The 20033-nt window shown below is 48.4% G+C and overlaps 2 protein-coding genes across 2 annotated transcripts in view; one reads left to right on the top strand and one right to left on the bottom strand.

Annotated features, from left to right (window-relative positions):
- Window positions 1-9291, top strand: TMEM234 (transmembrane protein 234; the record flags this gene model as incomplete). Its single annotated transcript, XM_084816365.1, has 5 exons — window positions 1-346; window positions 1780-1931; window positions 4876-4942; window positions 5341-5433; window positions 5647-9291. Coding segments are annotated over 5 exons (735 nt in total), but the record flags the coding sequence as incomplete, so codon positions are not given.
- The window catches only part of DCDC2B (doublecortin domain containing 2B), a 23282-nt gene continuing 10648 nt past the window's right edge, over window positions 7400-20033 (bottom strand). Inside the window, exons 3-11 of the mRNA XM_084816078.1 lie at window positions 19523-19599; window positions 17106-17237; window positions 15679-15825; window positions 15044-15083; window positions 12606-12674; window positions 10715-10895; window positions 9784-9887; window positions 8903-8965; window positions 7400-7628 (exon numbers count right to left, since the gene is read on the bottom strand). Of these exons, the coding sequence (XP_084672204.1) occupies window positions 7527-7628; window positions 8903-8965; window positions 9784-9887; window positions 10715-10895; window positions 12606-12674; window positions 15044-15083; window positions 15679-15825; window positions 17106-17237; window positions 19523-19599 (915 nt within the window). The 3' untranslated portion in view covers window positions 7400-7526. The remainder of the gene's footprint in view (window positions 7629-8902; window positions 8966-9783; window positions 9888-10714; window positions 10896-12605; window positions 12675-15043; window positions 15084-15678; window positions 15826-17105; window positions 17238-19522; window positions 19600-20033) is intronic.

The following is a 20033-nucleotide window of genomic DNA, read 5'->3' on the forward strand; positions in this document are numbered from 1 at the left end:
CCTAGCAGCTCATCATCTCCAGGGTTTAAGTTCCTCTCGCTCGAGCGGGAACGCCGCTCAGTCAGGCCGGAAGCGCCCGTCGGGCCGGCGAGGCCGCCTCTTCCTCCCCTCCGCGCGCGTCCGGCCGGCGCCACCCCACGGAGGCCGGGACGGCGGGGACGACGCCGGTGTCGGAGCCCCGTCGGGCGCGTAGGGGCAGGACGGATTAGCTCAGCCCGCCCTGCGCGGCCCCGCCTGGGTGCCGCTCCCGGCCAGGCGCGGAGGCCGGGGAGGGCGGCGTGGCCGCGAGCCCGGCCGTGCTCCCGAACTCGGAGGCCGGGCCGGCCGGCCGCCGTGGCGGCGCTGGGTGAGAGGGGCTTCCGGCGCTCCGGAGATACGGGCGGCGAGGCCTCCCGGGCACGTCGGCCTGGGAGCCGGGCCCTCGCGCCGGCGGGCGTGGCTGCCGCGCAAGCCCGGCCGCGCCGCGCCGCGCCTTGCTCGGCTCGTTCGCGCAGCGGGCGCCTTCGCCGCCCCGGGCGCCCCCATGGTTGCGTAGCATAACCCGGCGCGGGTGCCGAGTTACCCGGGCGGCCCGGAGGAGCCGAGCTCCGGGGCCGCCCAGAAGCGGGGGCGGGCCCAGCCCACCCCGCATGCCGCCAAGGGCGGGGGACAATGGAGCCAATTCCCTGCGGAGGCGGTGGGCTCCCCCACGCTGGAGGCCTTCAAGACGAGGCTGGACGGCCACCCGCCGGGGATGCTCTGACCTGGGTTCCTGCACTGAGCAGGGGGGTGGACTCGATGGCCTTGCGGGCCCCTGCCAGCCCTACTGTTCTGTGACTCTATGACCCGCCGCTTGGGAAGCCGCCTCCCCCGAGTCAGGCCTTGGCCCACCCCGCTCAGGAGCGGCTGCGCCGACAGGCAGCAGCGGCTCTCCAGGGGTTCCGGCAGAGCTCCCTACTGGAGATGCTGCAGACCGAAGCTGGGACCTTTTGCACACAAAGCAGGTGCTCTGCGGTGCTTCCGCTGAAGATACAGTAAGAGCCCAGCCCTACTTCGTACAGAGGTGGACCATCTCTCTCGGCACCATCTACTCTGACTGGCAATGGGTCTCCGAGGTTTCAGACACAGATCTTTGTCAGCCCTCCCTGGAGATGCCGGGCACTGAGCCTGGGACGTTCTCCGTGCAAAGCAGGTGCTCTGCTACTGATCTGCACCTAAGACACCTCTTTATGGTCACACGTACACGTTCCTCATGTGATTACTTGTATGTGTGAATGGGCTGTCATGCAGCCAGAGCTTTAATTTCTCCTCACGTGCTTTCGAACACAATGTTCTTCAATGGAACCTGTTCCACATGTTCAGCTTCCGGGCACTGAGTGCAAAGTAAGCAAATGAGAGAGAGATCAAGGGTTGTGTATCCATGTAAGAACCGGCCTTGTGTGTAGCTTTAGGACACTGCTTACGAGATTGTGCAGTGTAATCCTGGGTTCATTAATGCAGAGTATCTACCCACCCACCCACCCTGGTTTTGTACTCCTAATCTCTGACTGCCCAGTTTTAGGCATAAGTAACCCCCATTGAGTTCAATGGGACTCACTCTTAAGCAAGTGTGCGGAGGTGTGCAGCCTACCTAATAGTGGCTATAATCCCCATTTCACTAATCATGTGTTAACAAGATGGGGAAAGTTGACCATAACCATTCTTTAACCTTCATCTTTCACAGTCCCCCAACAGCTATTTCGAAAAAAATCTTCAGAACAATTCCTGGGCTGGGGTGATTTGAGGGTTGTGTTGTTACAGGTGAAGTTGCTGCTTTGGTCTTGGTGGCAGTTCTTTGGGGAGGAACCAATCCATTTCTGAAAAGGGGAACTGAGGGGCTAGAGCAAGTGAAGAGAAAGAGCCAGACCCTGCAGCTGCTGGCAGAAATGAAATTCCTTTGTCTCAATTACAAGGTATTTGACACTTTCCCCAAACCTCTAGGGTAGCTTCTTCCAGATGCCACCTTGAAGATTGTCCAAGCCTGCAGTCAAATGCATATCTTTTCTTTGGAATGAATTCCATTGTACTCAGCGGGACTTTCTTCCAAGTAAGCATGTTGAGGCTTAAATCTGACTTGGATGTTTTCCCTAAAACTCCTGTTCAATTCCTTCTATTTTGGACTTGATATTAGGGAACCTGTGTTGACATCCTTCTGCAATGCTTCCTTTCATCAGGGCTGGATTAATCACTGCTAAGTAAGACACAGAGTATGGCCCCAACCAGACTGGAGCCCCTATAGAGTTGTGGTTATCTAGGAGTTTTTCTAGCGGACAGTGCATTCCTCTGGCTCCGACCTTCTCCTGAGCTTCTGTTTGTGTTTGCTGCAGCTCAGAATATGGTGGTTGTCCCCTTATTTCTGGATGGGGGAGTAATGACTACTGTGTTTCCAGCTAGAAGGACATTTGGAAAGCCAAGAGGTTGGAGTGCTCTCTGCCTTGGGGATAATTTCAGGGAAAATCCGTGGTAGCTGGAAATGAGAGAGGGTTAGGGATGTGTGAATTCGCCCCCATCCGGGTTCTCCAGACATCTGCCCAGCCCCTGCCCCTGCTCGCCAGTCCCTGGACTGTGCTCGAGCCCCTCCCACGCTCAGCGAGCAGCCCGCACTCACTCCAGCAGCTTTATTGAGCTCCGCGGTTGCCATTAAAAAAAAAGGCAATCGCAAAAATGTGCATGTTTTTATATACACGAAAAGGCGCACTTTTGTGAATGCGCATATTCTCATGTGCAAAATATGAATTTTTGCAAAGGCACACAGTGTGTGCCGAAAATGCACATTTTCGTCTATATGCAAATATGCGCATTTGCAAAAGTGCACATTTTCACGTGTGTGCAAATATGCGCATTTTTGTGATCGACAAGGCTGCTGGGGTGAGCGCAGGCCATTCACTGAGCACGGGCAGGGGCTTGGCAAGCAGGGCTTGGGGGTGCGGGCAGGAGCAGGTCTGCCAGATTCCTGGACTGAATCGGGTACCTGTGTCATCCCTAGAGAGGATGTTGTGCTTGCCTCTGTCAGTATGGTGACAGTATATGTTGTATAGAACTTATTTCATTTCTTTACCGCCCAATAGCCGAAGTTCTCTGGGTGGTTCACAAAAATTAACACCACAAAGCGCAGCATAAAACAATATACAATATGAAGGCTTAAAAGCACAATATAACAGTTCAACCAGAATAAAACCTAGCAGCAATGCAGAGATTTAAGATACAGATTTAAAACAGCAGAGCTAAAAGACTAGAGTGCTAAAATGCTGGGAAAATATAAAGGTCTTCACCTGGTGCTGAAAGGAGTACAGCGTAGGTGCCAGGCAAACCTCTCTAGGGAGCTCATTCCACAGCCAGGGTGCCACAGCAGGAAAGGCCCTCTTCCTGGTAGCCACCCGCCTCCCTTCCTTTGGTGGGGGCTCCCAGAGAAGAATCAATCCCAACATGGATTAAACTGTATGGGGCCCAAGGCATGATTCAGTGGGGACTTACCTAGCCTATATTTAGATCAAGGCTTGCCCAATTCCTCATAATTTATTTGAATTCCTTCTCTCAGTCTTAGTCCCCAAGGCATGATGGCTTATAGTGACATTTAAAAATCCATACAGAAAATGAAGTAAAAAGAACAAAAGCGGCAGTACAATAAAACCATAAAAACAGAACATCAGCAGCTGTGTACATTAAAAAACTTAAGCTGCATGCAACAGAGTAAGAAAGAACCTAAAAGACAGTGGGCTCCATTAACAGCTTAAATAAATAGCAACTTTTCAATCAGGAAAGAGGCGGGGCATTCTGCATTTGAAATGCCACAACTGAGAAGCACCTGGAGTAAAACAGCAGTCCCCCAGCACCACAGTCAGCCAGGCAGAAGTATGATACCAATTCCCATCCCAGAAAAATGATCCAGAAGTCAATGGCACTAAAAGCTGATGAGAGGTCCAGGAGAACCAACAGAATCGCACTCCCGTGGCTTAGTGTAGCTCATCTAGTATGGTGATCAAGACGGTTTGTCTTAAACCTGGGTTGGAAGCCAGAGGGAAGTGGGCCCAGATAATTAGTTTCATCAAGAAATCCTGAACCTGCCCAGCTACTGCACACACATACACCTTGCCCAGAAGTGTATTATTTATTTAGAGTATTTAAATACCCCAGGCTCAGATTTTCAGTATATTTAAAACAATATAATTACAGTAAGCACAAATAATAAAATAACACAGTAAGATTCAAAGCTCTGGATCAGTGCAAGCGTCGAATCGCAGTGGGAAAATGTACCAGTAACCCATTATCTAAAACACGAAATCTTAAAATGCTTGAGAAATTAAAAACGTTTTAATCGAATGCCTAAAAGATAGTGAAGTAGTCTCTGGGCTGGCCTCTTTATTGCATAGCTGAGGAGCCACAGATGAAAAAAGGCCTCTCCCTCTTGTTGCCTTCTTCCTGATCTCTGAGGGTCAGGGCACTCTAAGGAGGGCCTCTGGGGAAGATCTTGTCCCTTGAACGGATTAATACAGGAGTTGGTGATCCTTAATGTACCTAGATCCCAAGCCACGGGGGCTTTAAAAGTTGAGACCAGCAGCATGAATTGGGCTCAGAAGCAAACTAGCAGCCAGTGAAGGTCCTTCAAACCTGATACGATAGATTGCCAGTGACCCATCCCAGTTCAATCTTGGCCACTGGATTTTGAACCAGTTGCATCTTTTGGACAAGGACAGCCCCATGCACAATGCATTACAATTGTCTAACAGGCACCTGGCCAATAGTTGTTACAGACATTTCAGGATCTCATTGCACCAAGAAATCCAAAATCTGCCTTAGCCCAATGAACCTGGAGGTCTGACTATGCTGTCCTCTGCTCTCTTTTTTCCCCCCTTCTAGTACGTGGTGCCATTTGTGCTCAACCAGTGTGGCTCATTTGTCTACTATCTTACTTTAGCATCTGCAGGTTAGTCTTCAATTACTGTTTCTGGAGGATGTAAGTGGGATTTGGGGAGGAGATGCAGAGAGCTCAGAATCCCCTGCATTGGGTGGACTGGCTGAGCGGAGAAGTGAGCTTGGCTAGAGCCTCCCCGCTTAATGTGCTTGGGGTTTTTTGATATTGCTGCGGCGGGGGAGGGGTGACTCAGAGGTTGCGTTTTTTTAAACACAGAGGGGCTTTCCAAATTGACATCCTCCACCTGCAGTCTGAGGTGGTGCAGTCCACTCTGCCGCATGAAAATTTACCACCTCATTCTCCTGCATGCATAGAGTTGCGTGTCTCACTTACACAAGTTGGATTGGTAGTATTTTTGTTGCAGAGTCCTCCATCAGTTTTGATTCAGACAATCCAACCTTCTTTTTCAGACCTGACCTTGGCTGTGCCTCTTTGCAACTCTTTGGCTCTGATGTTCACATTAGCAACAGGGAAGGTTCTTGGAGAAGACATTGGCGGTACAAGTAGGTCTCTCATTTCCTGATCCAGTGCAAGCATGGGCATCTCCGGCGGTGTCCGCTGCTGCACTGTATTTCTCCAGAGAGGACAAAAAGAAGTTGCTCATCAGAGAATATTATCTGTTCCTCTCTTCCATGAGCAAATCCTGTTGAAGTTAATGGCAACTAGGAGCACTTTCTGGGTTTGGGCTTATTCCCTGCTTGTTCTTTTTTTTCTAGGGGCTGCACTGGGAATGCTGCTGACAGCCTTGGGTGTTGCTCTCTGCATAGCTGGGTCAGGGCACGAGAAACCATGAAAAGCATCTCAGAAGAGAAAGCGCAAGTGTGCAGAAGGCAACAGCGATCTTCACGAATGCTGGCTCAACTCTCAAGACCCGTGGCATGTTGTGCAGGGGCCTGCTGGACTCCATGCTCGCGTAGCACTGTCAAGGGCTGACCAGAAAGTGTGGTGTTCCACGCATCCAGGGGCCTCGTTCAGACTTGGTTTGCAGAAGGCCCCGCACTTGTACTGGGATGTTCCTGCCAGTCAGTCAGCAGCCGAACCCTCGGGGTTTGTGAGGGTGCCCTCGCACTAGCAGCGAGATCAGGGGCATTTTTAACTAGTGCAGGAGGAGTTCAAAATGCTCCAAAGAGTCATTTGCTGCCGGACACATCCAAACACAAAATCCAAACAAATTATGTGCAGGAGCAAGTGCTAGCATACACGCACCCTGAAGAAAGAGAAGCTGTGGGGCTTGGCAATGGAGAGGAAAGATGAAAGAATAAGAGAGCACTTCCTTCCAGTAGGAAGGCTCAGCTAGCAGTCCTGAACAGCCTAGGACTGGCTTATCCAGAAGACCTATGGCCATTCTGTATCTACCAGGCCCTACAATCCGCTTCAAAGCTGGCCCATCATCAGATTAGTGGGTAGCAGGGCTAAGCCTCTCCAGGGTGGCTCCATGATTGTGGAATTCCTATCAATGGAAATCTGAGAGGCCTGCTTGTTCCGCAAGGCTTTCTTTGAATAAATCTGTCTGGCCCGTTTCACTCTTAATGACAACCCATGGTTTGTTTAAACCATGGGTTGTCAGGGCTGTGAGGGAGGGAACAAGTGCGCTGACTCTCGTGCCACCTTAGAAAGATTTTATCTGAAAAGGGGGGTATAAATGGACTTAAATTAATGCATCTGAGGGTGTGCAGAGTGCCTTTCTCCCACCATTGTGCAGCCCCACTCGCAGCCATCTGGAATTTGAGGGCATGGCTTCCAGGCGATCCTGAGCTCCAGCACCTCAAAAGAACCCTGGAAAGGACAGATGGCAGCGGGCCAAGCTTGAACTTGATGATGACTATATTTGTGGAATTTCATGAGAGGACAGCTTTGCGTGGAAACTCCTCTGTCCATGTTGAAGTTCTGAACAAGTAATTAGCTGAACACAACTGGTGGGACCTGCAACAAAAACCTTGTCAGGTGGAGTGCTCAGGGCCAAGCTCTGCCCCTCCCACCTGGTTTCTGTTCCCCAGTCCCATTCTGTAGCCAGTAAGTATGCTCAGTTTTCACTGGGCTCTTTTGGGGGTCACTTCCCTCCCTCCTGCCCCCGGGTTAGAGTTTTCTCAGTGGAGGCTGGTCACTCCAATATCAGTGGGGTGGTGAATCTGCTCCGGTTTTCAGTCAGAACCAGTCGGAACTCTAAAGGGGCTCTCCAAGGGGTTCTGCAAGGTTCACTGCCCCAGTGACCTTGGAGCCACCTTTTGGTTCTCCTGCTGCTACTTCCTTCATGTGCATGGATGGTGTTGGACTCCATAAGGCCTATCCAGCACTCAAAGAACTGAGATTGCTGTTAGTGTTAGTTGTCTTGTTCACCTGTTACTATATTTGTGCATGTGCTTTTTATGATTAAATCTGTAGGCAGCAGTGGTCACCCCACAGTCCCTCTAAGCTCCCACCAGAAACCAATTCTATGGCCATCAAGTAAGCATTTCACAGCAGAGCATTCCAGTTTTACACATTTATTTTAAGAACATCCATAAGGGCTCTAGACAAAGATTGCACAACTGCACCCCCAACACCACCCCTGCAGGAAAAGCATTTCCATAGTCATTTCTCAGATGCAACAGTTTCTTCAAGCTGGATGGAAACGGGGGTTTTGTGTCACTTCCTCCCCAGAGTCACCAGCAGAATACCGGACGGGGCACACCTTCTGGATCTTGCCAATGTTAGCAACCTTTTTGTTGTATACAGAATTGAAAAAAGAGAAGGAAACGCAAGGGTTGAGTTGGCTCCAAAAACATTTGAATAAGCATTCAGGGAGCTTTGGGGGGAAGGCTGAACGGGGGCCGGGGGGGATCTTCTCAACAAAAGAATGAGAAGCTCAATGGAGTATTACCAGATTTTCAAGGAATCAGCTTTGATCCACCAGGGACAAACAAAGCAAGATAAGCTGAGTGTCCTGGACCTTTAAAATCGTTTTCAGGGGTCAAACAGCACTTGAAAGGAACATACTTCTGGGTGAAGTGGGGTGGGGGGAGTAGAACTGAATGTTATCAAACTGGCAGGGGCTGCTCAAGTCAATAAGAGAGGCTTGTCTCCTGCCCCTGTCCAGGGTCTCCCTTGCTACTACATTATTATGCACGGAGAGCAACTAATTTTCCCCATGTGTGCAGATTTCCACGAAGAAGCCAAAATCCCCAGTTCTTGAGTGCAGCATCTGAAGGCTCCCACTGAGAGCAGCTCAGCTCCTCAATTTTGCCCCATTCCAGCACTCTGCCCCAGAGTTATTGCTTCCAACTGCCCCCCCTTCCCCTCCCTGCTCGCACTGAGAAGCTGAAAGATCATTACTTCGATAAAGCAGAGAGAAACTACAGAACATCAAAGAAGCACACAGCATCGCAGTAGCACTGGGAGAAGCAAAAGAGCACTTTAGGGGGAATCACTAAAGTTCACCTTTAGCCCTTTCACTGCAGGGGAGTGAGATTTATTCTGAGTAAACATGCGTAGAAGGGGGGAGGGGTCGCTGCTGCACTCCTGGGGATTTTCTCAATGGGAAAAACCACGTCCATTGGGGGGAAAAGTGGGGATGGGGCATCCCACCCCCTTGACCACGTCACTGCCAGGTCACAGAGGCACGCCCAGGATTTAATGTGGGGGGGGGGAATAGCGCACTGTGGTAACCACTAGGGAGCTGCTTTTGGGGGGGGAGTTGGAGTAAAAGGAATTTCAGAAAACGGCTCTTCAAGGCGGAAGCAACGTCATCGGTCATGAAGGAATTCAGACTGCTCTAACTTCACACTAAATTGCTCATGAAGACAGCCCCTGGGATACAATTGCTGAAGCAGAAGGTTGTTCTATCTTAGAAAAAGAAACTGGGTGCTAGAATAAATTCCTTTGTGCTGAAGTGAATTAATCGCACCTTATTTAAGTTGATTTGGCCTTAAATCATGCATAGGTTGTTATTGATACTGCACACAATATAAATGCTTCACTGACAAGGTTAATTACCTTCGTGCGTGGCGATAGTTTAGTTTTGGGCATAACTTCCTCTTCCACAGTCTCTGCAGTTTTCTGGGAGAAAAAAGGGGGGAACTGAAATGTGTCAGGACAACCACTCTACGTCACACACAACTGGATTAGTGTTTTCTTGTTGCAGGCAAACAGAAAAGAGGTCAGTAACAGCTGAAGACTGCAACACACTTTCCTGGGTGTCTCATTGAACTTAATGGGGCTTACTTTTGAGGAGATGTGTACAGGATTGCACTGTAAGTTAGCCACAAGGCCAGCTGCTTTTGAGCTGCTTTTTAGTGGTTGCTATTAAATGTAAAGCCTAAAGAAAGGCGGCTTGTTTGGGAAAGGTGCTCTACGAATGCTTTCAATAAAGGGAGTGGCATCGCACTAAATGAAGCCAATATTGTCCGATGGGCAGTGTCTCTCCGGTCACAGCCCTGCTGACGAAGACCCAGTTACAAGGATGCAGAGCCTGGGCCCTGTCCCTAAGCAATAGCCCCTCCCAGTCAAAGTGTTAGATTCAGAGCAAGACAGGCCAACCATCTCCGGAGTATTTCCAGGCTGAGGCTCTTTCTAGGGCACACCCCAATGAAACAAGTCTTTGGCCTGAAGTCCATTGATCGCGGGGAGCATATGGCAATAGTTTAGTGGCAAGAGAGCCCATAGCAAGAAGGCAACAAACCAAGACGTGATCAGCTGAAACCCAGGGTTGATATAAAAACCAAACAAGAACTTCCAGACACATTTTGAGAGTAAAGTCCTCCAGCCAACGTTTCTTTGAGGATACTTTCAAACACCCACTGGAATTGTTTGTGGTGAAAGAGCACCTATTTACAAAATTAGGCCCAAAGATTTTCACTTGAGAGAGGTCCTCATACCTGGTCTATAGGAAATTCCACCTGTGTGTCTTCATCTTCCCCTATTTCCTGGGCATCCGCCATTTCTTCCCTTGCATCTTTTGTTTTATATACACTTCCGTCTTCTGAAGAAAAATAAAACGTTTGGAGTGAGCATTCTTGTGCATTCCAGAGCACTGTGGCTAGGGAAAATGGGGTTGTCCCAGTCAGACAGAGCCGCTGGGGATGCAGCCATGCCTGAAAGTCTACACATCTGGGATGGGGGGGCAGGTGCGGAGAGAGCAGAAAACAGGGACTTTAATCCTTAAAATAAGAAGCATCATTCCATTTCAACAAAGAGTTTCTACTGAGTACTAAGTCTTATTTTGGAAAGTTTCTTGAGTATAGATAATTTGATCTCACATAATGATGGAATTCACAACCCCACAATGTGGTTAAGGTCACAAGCTAGCATAAGACAGCTGTTTAACATGTTAGGGCAAATTCATGGAAGAGAGGTCCCAATGGAACCTCCATGTCTAGAGGTAGTATATCTCTTGACTGTCAAGACATCAAAGGGTGGTCTTCATGTACTGCCTGTGAGCTTTCCAGGGTCACCTAGCTGGTTATTTTGGAAACACAATGTAGCTGAATCTCATCCAATCCAGCAAGGTGGTTCTTACGTGTTGATGATTGTAGCTACCCAAGACAGCTTGATTTAAATGACAGGAGCAAGAATTCAAGCTGCTACTGCTAAAACCCACTCTTCCAACTTCCTTGCAAAAGTCAAGTCTGAAGAGACTCACCTGTGGGATACTTGCTGATGGAGATGGGTTAGAACAGGTCAAGCTTGTTCACCATAAGACTTCCCAAGGTCCACCCAGATCACCAGCACCAACCGCGTATTACATCCTCTAGTGCAGCTGTACTTTACATAGTTCCTAGGAATTCTTAGCAACCCTTTATCTTTTACCTTGATCAGACATCTGGTGAGAGTTGCGGTTAATGTGCCCAGCCTGGACTTGCTTGGCATGAAAGATGGATGTCTTCTCATCTTTGTGTCGGTATTTCCTGGTTGGTTTGTCCACCACAGAAGAATTTGGGATGTTTTCTTTCTGTACAATTCCTGTGGACTGCACCCTCCGAAGATTCAGCTGGAAATTCCATTCAAGAAGAATGCATAAGGGCCAATTCAGATACAAGTTTGGACCAGTTTCATCATCACTCTGGAATTCCTTCACAATCACACAAGTTGCCACAGCTGATGTCCGTTTGCTCCTGGCTCACAACTAGGCTCTTTTCATGAAGAAGATGGGCAAAAATAACACACCAGCCCTCCTAGGGTTTGAGGGAGAAACAGAGCTGTTTCCATAAGGTGTTAAGGTGGAAGATTCACCCCACAATGCCCTTTTCCACTCCATAACATTCATGTCCTCGGGGAACAGCCAAATTAAAACAACATCTTGCCTCCTGTAACTTCAGCCCAGTTTCCAAAAAAATTCAGCATGACCTTGCAAGGATGGAAAACTTGGTGGAAATGATCAAAATAAAATTCAACAGAGACAAATGCAAAGTTCACACTTGTGGGGAGGGGGTGAGGAGTCAAATGCAGGTATAGGATGGCAGCAGTGTACGTTAAAGGGATCTCAGGATTTTAGTTTATCGCAAGCTGAACATGAATCAACAGTACAACGCAGCTGCAAAAAAGGCTAACACAATTTTAGGGTGCATTAATATCACCATAGTTTCTAAGCATGCTTCCAGATGGAAGGCTCATAGCACTAGCAACTAGAAGGCCCTTGTGCAGCTATTCCATCTTTTTTTTTTTCTTAACAGATTTTCTGCAGTAAAGAAAAAGAAGAAGTGGTGGGAAAACACGGGAGGGTTACAACTGAAAGACTGAACTCCTGGGAAACCTCTGTGAATGAGGCAGGGCAATGGCATCATAAAAGCCACATCTGGAAGCAGCCAAAGTCACTAGAAGGAATAGTTCCATTGTATTCCACACTAGTCAGACCACATCGGAGGTACTATTCTGGGCACTGCACATTAAGAAGGATGTAGACAGATTTGAACAGTTTCAATGGAGAGCAATGAAACTGTTCAGGTATATGCTATCTTTAGCCTGGAGATGAGAAGACTGAGGGGGAACATGAGAGCACTCCTCAAATCTCCAAAGGGCTCTTGCATAGAAGAGGCTCTCCCTCACTGGAGGTCTTCGAGAAGAGGCTGGACAGTCATCTAGCCAGTGGAGGCTGGTGGCCCCGATGTCAGTGGGGCAGTGAATCCACTCCGGGTTTCAGTCAGAACCAGTCAGAACTCTAAAGGAGCTCTCCAAGGTGCAAAGCTGCCAGCTTCCACTGCATCTAGCTCTGGATTTCTTGTACAGAGCAGGGGGATGGACGAAATGGCCCACAAAGACCCCTCCCACTCTATGATTCCATGGAAGGGTCACCTCGTGGTGATTTCTCCCTTTCAAAGATGGTAATCTTAAATAATCCACACTCACACACACGTGGTTATAGGTGGACACAGTAAAGCGCCATTTAATTCCCAAAGAGGACATCAAGATCCACCGTTCAGGAAAAGTGTTTTATAATGGAGGAAATAAATACATATATACATACCTATATATCTGAACCAAAAACATTTAAGAAACACATCAAAGATGTATTTAAAATGTTGCACAAACCTAAAAGGTCTCCAAAAGTAATTTGCAATCATAGAAAATCTATTGTTATGGTTGTTTGATTACAGAACCCCCACATTCAACAACACGAAACATTATTAGGCCCTGAAAGAGAAGTTTTAATATCTGCCCCCAGTTTGCAGCCTTGAGCCCCAGAACTCCCCATTACCTCTACCTGTTGTGGTGGTTCAAGGAGTGCAGAGTCGCTGGCTCCTTCTTGGGAAGCCAGGTGGAGCGTGCCAAACTGGGAATGGTAAGGTGACATGTGAATTAAGGCAGTGAATTCATTGAACTGATTGATCATTTAGCCATAGACTACCCCATCTTAACAACAAAGCAAGTTCTATACAGCATTTAGGGCTATAATCCTGACGGGGGTTAGGCATGGTGTGCCCCTATGGCTCCCTGAGGGAGGGCTCTGTCCAGTCCATTCCCCTGAAGGGGGGCTGCCCCACAGCACAGGGGTGGGGGAAGCTGTACAACACTGTCCCTCCGACTTCCCCCCCTCCCCCTTCTTCAGACTGTATTGACTGCAAAGCTATGCGGGGAAGTGTACATAGGGAAGTCTGCCATCTAGTGACTGAAGATAGTAGTTCAGGCTTCAGCAACAGGGAAACGTTTACATTAATTTAAACAAATCAATGCATCGTAAAAACAAATTAACTCCAAGGTGCACACTCCTAGGGTCCCCTTGATATGCATGCCAAGTTTCAGCTGTCTAGGTTTTACGGTCCTGGAGCTATGTTGCTGACAGAGAGAGACAGACAGACATTCTTTATTATTATAGATTTTATGTTTGTGAGATGCCCATAGAACATTCTTATTTGGTGGCCTACATAAATGCCTGAAACAGATAACGTGGAAGACCCAGAGGCTGATTTCTTTGCGGGGGGGGGGGGGAAGAGCAGTGCTTCATTCTGTTTTTTGTTTTACTTATTTTTAAAGAGGTGGGATTCTGACATGGGGAGCAGTGTTGATCAGGCAGGTAAACCTATCACAACTCAGCAAGCATTCACTCCAAGCTTTGCACCGGGTACCCTTTTATAATCCTATGAGGGTGCAATCCTATGCATGTTTAGACAGACATAAGTCCTAGAGCATAACTGGCTGGGTCATGCTGGGAGTTGTAGGACTTATGTCTGTCTAAACATGCATAGGATTGCACCCTGAATGATGGATTGATACTAGGAGCTGCCCGACTGGAAGCTGCTTTGGGCTTTCTAGCATATCACCTCCTGAGACCCATTGAAGGCAACCAGATAAGATGGTGGCTGCTGGTTAAATAGCTTGCACCAAGGGATGCCATAAAAAGAGAATGGAACTAACTGCAGCTCTAAGGTAAAGGATCTATTTCTTTGAAGCATATATGGCACAGGGCGAATGGAGCACCGACCCAAAATCTGGTTGTGCATTTTTGCTCATGGGCTTATGAAATACAAACTTTTCATGTTTGCTTTGTAGTTTTAGTATATGCATGAACGTAGTAAAAGTTTATTCCCTTTTGAATGAAAACAAAATCACAGAAGCTCGCTTTATTTTTCTTGAGAGGGCTCCTAGCGCTGACTATCAAAAAGTATTCTGTCTTTCCTTCCTTAATGGATTTTTTTCTGTTAAGAAAAAAGATGGAAGATGCCACTGGAAAACATGGGAGGGCTACACATTGAAGACAGCAGCATCTGGACTCCCTGTAAAATTCTGTGAATGAAGCAACTGGGACTGCACAATAAAAGCCTATCTGGAACCACCCTTGGTCTCTTCTAATAAATACTGTGTCCACTTCCCAACCCATTCTCAGTTGTTACCATTTCATCCTAGAGGTAGAGCTTTTCTAGATGAGGCTGTTTAACCCGCTGTTTTCATTGCAGAATTAAGATTGGAGTTCTACATGGATTATTTTCCTTTTCTGCCTTTCTACTATATAACCTCTAGGTGGTACTGTGGTATAGCGGAATAATGCAATTACACTAGTAGGGACTAGCACTTTGTTTCACTTTCACAAAAAACACTGAATTAACGCTCCCACCCCCACCCAAAAACTGCTTTTAAAAACTGGAAGTGAAACTTGATAGTGGACTATGACAATGACATCTAAAGCACCCCTAAACAACTGTGAATGAGGAATGATTAGCGCACAATAAAAGCCTTGTCTAGAAAAGCTCAAAGACTCCCAAGACTTTGGATTTCTGGCACATAGTCACACGGAGGGTTATCCTGAAGAGAAATCTGGTGCAAGGAGACACACCACAGTTTCCAATGGAGGAAGAGGACTGTACAGGGATATTTAACCAGCATTCTTCCGCGCTCCCTTGGTGATGGCAGTGAGAACAAGATTAGTGAGGGATCTGGGGCAGCCTCCTTGCTGAGATCTAGCAGCATGAGATTTCAGCCTGACTGGAGTTTCTCTCTCCGGATGAAATGGCTGTATACTACCCATTTCATCACACAGGGAAGTGGAGTCACCCTATTTTTGGAAAAATCTAACAGGAGAAACTGTCCCACAATCAGCAACTGAGATATACTTCTTTCAGCTGCAGCATCTCTTTGCCCCCCTTTCATAAGCATAGCCTCTCATCGGTGCTGTCCCTAGGAAAGTCAGCCAAAACGTCCACCTACCCCACGATGGTAGTTCCTTCTTCTGTTATTAGGAAGGTTCCTGGAAGCATAGAAGCAGGAAATTCACTAGACACAGCCGAGGTCTCTCCCTCCCCTCCCACCACCATTCTAAGGGGCTGCATTTTGAACAAGACGTACGCTGTAAATGTACGTGGCCTAAACACCAGCCCCCTCCCCAGGGGTTGTGTGTACAGACTGGTGGCCGTCTAAGCAACGGCACCTGAGTTGCCCCCCAGTGACCTCAATCCAGGGCCAACATCACGGGTGGCATGGCCAGGATGACATGGCCAGGATGACATGGCCAGGGTGCCCGACCCCAGCAGGCCCCCTGGACAAGAGACCCCTGGACATGCTCCTCCCCACCCCTTGCAACCTGCTTGTGCCCCTGCCTCTCACTCTGGCCCAGGGAAGGAGGGGGTGCGGAGGAAGAGCAGCGGAGGCTGCTGCCCATGGGCTTGCTCCCGGGCTCTCTGGCTGCCAAGCGAACAAGTGGCAGCAAGGCAGTGGGGGGAGGCGCAAGAGCAGCTGGCAGCACTGGTGGTGAGGAGGCCGACTCGCTGAGGGAGGGGCCCACAGAGGGCATCTTGGCCCAGGGCCCTGGAAAACCTGGGGCCGGCGTGGCCTCCGTCGCCTACCGAAATGGCCGATGCGCCATCTTTGGGGGCACCAACAGTTCGAAGTAGGGCAGGCTTTTGTATTTCTCCAGCCCCACAGCCACATAGTAGTCTCCGCTCACCAGATCCTCCCCCCTGGAGACGGCGTCACCGTTCAGCTTGCAGAGCCTGGCAGGGAGTTGAACAAAGGGGGAACACCGTCAGAGAAAGCAAGAATGGCAGGGGAGAAACACGATGTAGGCTGCAATCCTGTACATGCTTACCTTGGAGCAAGCCCTATTGAATTCAGTGGGGCTTACTTCTGAGTAAACATAGGATTACATTAGGGCTTCTAGATGAGGTTTGCTATCAGGCCTCCACCCTGCCTGATTCACAGCATTTTATAAAGGTTCCACCCACTGTTAGCATCAGGAATAAGTTCTCCATTTGAAATTTCACAGTAACTCTAAAATAAAACTGGTAAAGCGCAATGTTTTCAAGGCTTCATGCAACAATGTATTTTACATCTTTCCTCTCACCTTGAAAAATGTGCAGATTGAACAAGCATCCAAACTTTAAACTAAAAGCTGCGTCAAAAATGTACACACCCAGTCTCTTTGTGATCTCTCACAATGGGTGGTAAAGACAGATGTAACATCACATCTATTCTGCCTCTTTTCTTCCCACTTGAAATGGTTGTGGTGGGGGTTGAACAGAACGTAATACCTGAAATATATTATTGTGTTCTGAATATGTGTACCAAATTTCATTTGAATATTTCAGTGGTCAAGGGAGAGATCGTGTTATAAATAAACAGGGAATGGCAAACCATTGCATTAGATACTGTGAAGGTAGGCCTGACTAGGCTTCTTGCATAGGTTCAAGCAACCAACCAAGGTGCCTGATGGGAGTGGGAGTGTGTGTTTGACCTTGAGAAGGTAATTGTAACTTCCTCATTTTAAGCAGGAAATTCCTATCCACCAAAGTAGCTCATCCCTGAAGATAAGCAGGCAGCTGTGCTGATAAGACTGTTGCTGAGTTAAATTAACTCTTGAGCATGCATAGAGTGTTTTCTTTGTTCTCCAACTTTCCGTCTGTATAAATGGATCCTGTTTTCTTTTGTGGGAGCAGACACAGTGTCGTCTGCCTCTCCCTCAGCTGTGATGTGCTTTAATAAACTTCTGACTGTTCAACCTAACCTGCCTTGGGTATTTCCTTAACAGTACAGAGCCCGAACAATACACTCATTGAAAAGTGGAGGTCGGAGCCCTGGTGGGGAAGGCAACCCCACAATCGATACTGGAGCCAAATCACTCCCCATCAGGGCTGCAAACTTCACGCTCCCCTTGGGAGGCAGGATGCAGCCCATTTATAGCAGGCTGTACATTTGCTTTTAAACAGGAAAGGAAAAGGAACAGAAAAAGGAAAGGATGCAGATAGGTGTGGGGTTTAGTGCTCAGGGGACTCACTTTTTGACAGCTCCGCTCCGCAGGCTTGCCTTTTCTGACAAGAGGCTCAGGATGGTGTTCCACTCCTGCAGGGTGCTCTTGGTGAGGATCAAACGGAAGGGGGGACTCAGCAAGTCCCCATTGCGGAAAACACTTTAATAAAGAAGCAAAGCACAGGCCAGCTTTGGCAACATTTACAAACTCCTGGATTTGTATCTCTAAGCATGCCTCCAGACAGGATTTTTGTTGTGCTGTAGCCCTGCCCCATTCATGGAATTTCCTTGGCACCGGGGGCAGGGTGGGATGACATCTGTTTGGAAACACATGCCCCCTGTCTTTTCCCACTGCTTTCCCCACCTTTTTACTTACCAAAGATAATCCGTTAGGGAGGGAAAGATGGAATAGATGCACGGTGTAATTTAACAGGTATGCCTGGAGCACTTCCCCATCCTGGTGCCCTCTGGCTGTTGTGAACTACAACTCCTAGCATTCTTGACCATTGACCATTGCTGGCTGAAGCTGATGGGAGTTGAAGTCTAAAACATGTGGAGGGCACCATGTCAGAGAAGGCTGAGGGCAGAGCCTCCATTCACCAGTTCTTCTCTTCTCAGAATGGAGATTTAAATTCCTCATTGGGCCCATTTGTCAAACCTCACCCAGACTGGGGAACATACCATGCAGTGCAAACACCAGCTTCCAATCCAAGGGAAGTGTTAAATCAGGAGGCATCCTTCTGGAAGGACAAGTGTGGAGGTGAAACGGCATCTTATAGGAAGCTGCCTTACAGTGTGTCAGACCAACTCTCCATCTCATCCAGTATTGCCTACACGCTGGCTGGCAGCAGCTCTCCAGGGTTTCCATTTTTCCCCCCAGCCCTTTTGTTCTGCTGAACACAAAGTCTTAGGGGACTATGAAAGACGAAAGATTTGCCCTGTTCTAGCACGGCCTGGCAGCCTCCCTTTCTCTCTCTACAGATAGCTTCAGAATTTGGGGACCTTCCCTTCACCTAAATAATGGTGCCTCCTGGCCTGCACACATTAGGAAGCCAGGTAGAATTCAATTTAGGCTAGCAATGCCTTATGCTCTTTTCCCATGTGTTCCCATCTTTCAAATGCCTGTCAGATCCTGATCTCGTTAATAAATCCACTTTCCCTTTTTTAGACCAGAGGGTTTTTTCACACCAGCCCCTGCAAGCTGTGGTGTGTGTCTTTTCAAATTTCTTGGACTTCGGGGAATGGTTCAGCTGGAGGTTCCCCCACACCCCCTGTTAAAAGTGGGGTGGTGGCAAGGGGTTTGTTGGGGTTTATATCCCCAACAGAGCTCCTGACAGCACCCAAAGGCCATTAATGAGCCAGCCACCACCAGAATTCCTTCCCTTTCTCTCCCTAGTGACCATCTGTGCCTCTTCAAAAGGGTACCATCTTCAGCTTTTTCATCATCACCATCACCATCTCATCCCACCTTTTTTTCTCTTGCAAAGAACCCAAGCCAGCTTATGTGGCCCTCTTCCTCTCCATTATATCCTCCATTTTATCTTCACAACAACCCTGTGAGGTAGGTTAGGGTGAGGGTCAGTGACTGGGCCAAAGTCACCCTGTGAGCTTCATGGCGGAGTGGGGACTAGAGCCCAGGCCTCCTCAGTCCCAGCCCAGCACTCTAACTGCTACACCACGCTGGCTCTCATTTATTGTGAGGTCATAAGGAGGTGGCTGCCACACCATGCAAATAGGGGGCAGTGCTGAGCGGGCCGTGGTGAACCGTTTTTGGCCACATCCATACAAAAAAGAGGTCTCTATTTTTCTTTCTTTTCTCGAAACACAAAGTCCCCACAGCTCAGCAACAAATAAAATATACGTCTTACATTTGGCTTGCCTTTACTGCTGTTTAAAACTAATCTCTGTAACTGTTCCGACAACATTCTGATGAACACGTCTATCAGAAAGGCCATCAGAAGCTTCCACTGACAACTAATGACATGGACCAATTTTACTGGACTGTTGGGAGGATTACTAAGATTGTATATGAAGCATTTTCAGGAACTGGCGAAATGCTACACCAGCCTTGCCCAACAGGGCATCCTCCAGATGTGTTGGGCTGCAACTGGCTGGCTGGGGGTGCTGGGAGTCCAACACATCTGGAAGGCACTGGATTGGAGAAGGCTGTGCTATAGAAATAGTGAAGTGGTTTTTTTTAAGCACATAACCCCTGCATGCCCATGTATCCCATACACCGGCTAAAAATGGCCTCCATCTTTATGCATGAGGGCCTTTTGCTGGAACATTGTTAAAACCAGGTCTGGCATGGGGGGGTGAGGAATCGTGCAGGTTCTGTCTTCACCCTTCCCAAATATCCCCCACCCCACCCCGTTTCAACATACACTCATATATTTCTCCACTGCTTCAGTAAGGAATCTTCAAAGAAAGCAGAGAGGCACTTACTGTATAATGCAGGGTAGGTTCACCTGCCGCCTCCATTGTGCAGAAACAGTCACTCTCTGGGGGATACCTGGGTAGTTCTTAAGGCCAGAAAAACATCGGAATTATGAGGGTTAACAATCCATCTCTGTCCACAGTCTTGGTGCTTTGCAGATAAACAACATCAATGAACGACGGGGCTCTGCCCCAAGCAGCTTACAAAATAAATTCTGACAGTGGGAAGGCCACATATGGGGGAGAGCCCCCATGGGTCACAAGGGATGAACATGGGGAAACTCAGAAGGCGGATTCAGCCCCAGGAACGCTAGCAGGATTTATGTACCCTAGCAAAACAGGAGAGTCTGTCCAAACCCAGACTTTGAAACCAGCCTGCTAAATGAGCCCATTTCGCCCTCCCCAAGGCTAGAGTGATGGCACAGTGCACACAGGTGAATCATGCTCTTGGTTGGCAGCCCGGTCCACCCACACCCTCCCTAGGTGTGCTGCTGCCAACAAAGAGGCACTTTTCACAATG

This window comes from Heloderma suspectum, chromosome 10, assembly GCF_057233095.1.
Source record: "Heloderma suspectum isolate Gila_16-S chromosome 10, 16-S_ref, whole genome shotgun sequence".
NCBI classification, from domain to species: domain Eukaryota; kingdom Metazoa; phylum Chordata; class Lepidosauria; order Squamata; family Helodermatidae; genus Heloderma; species Heloderma suspectum.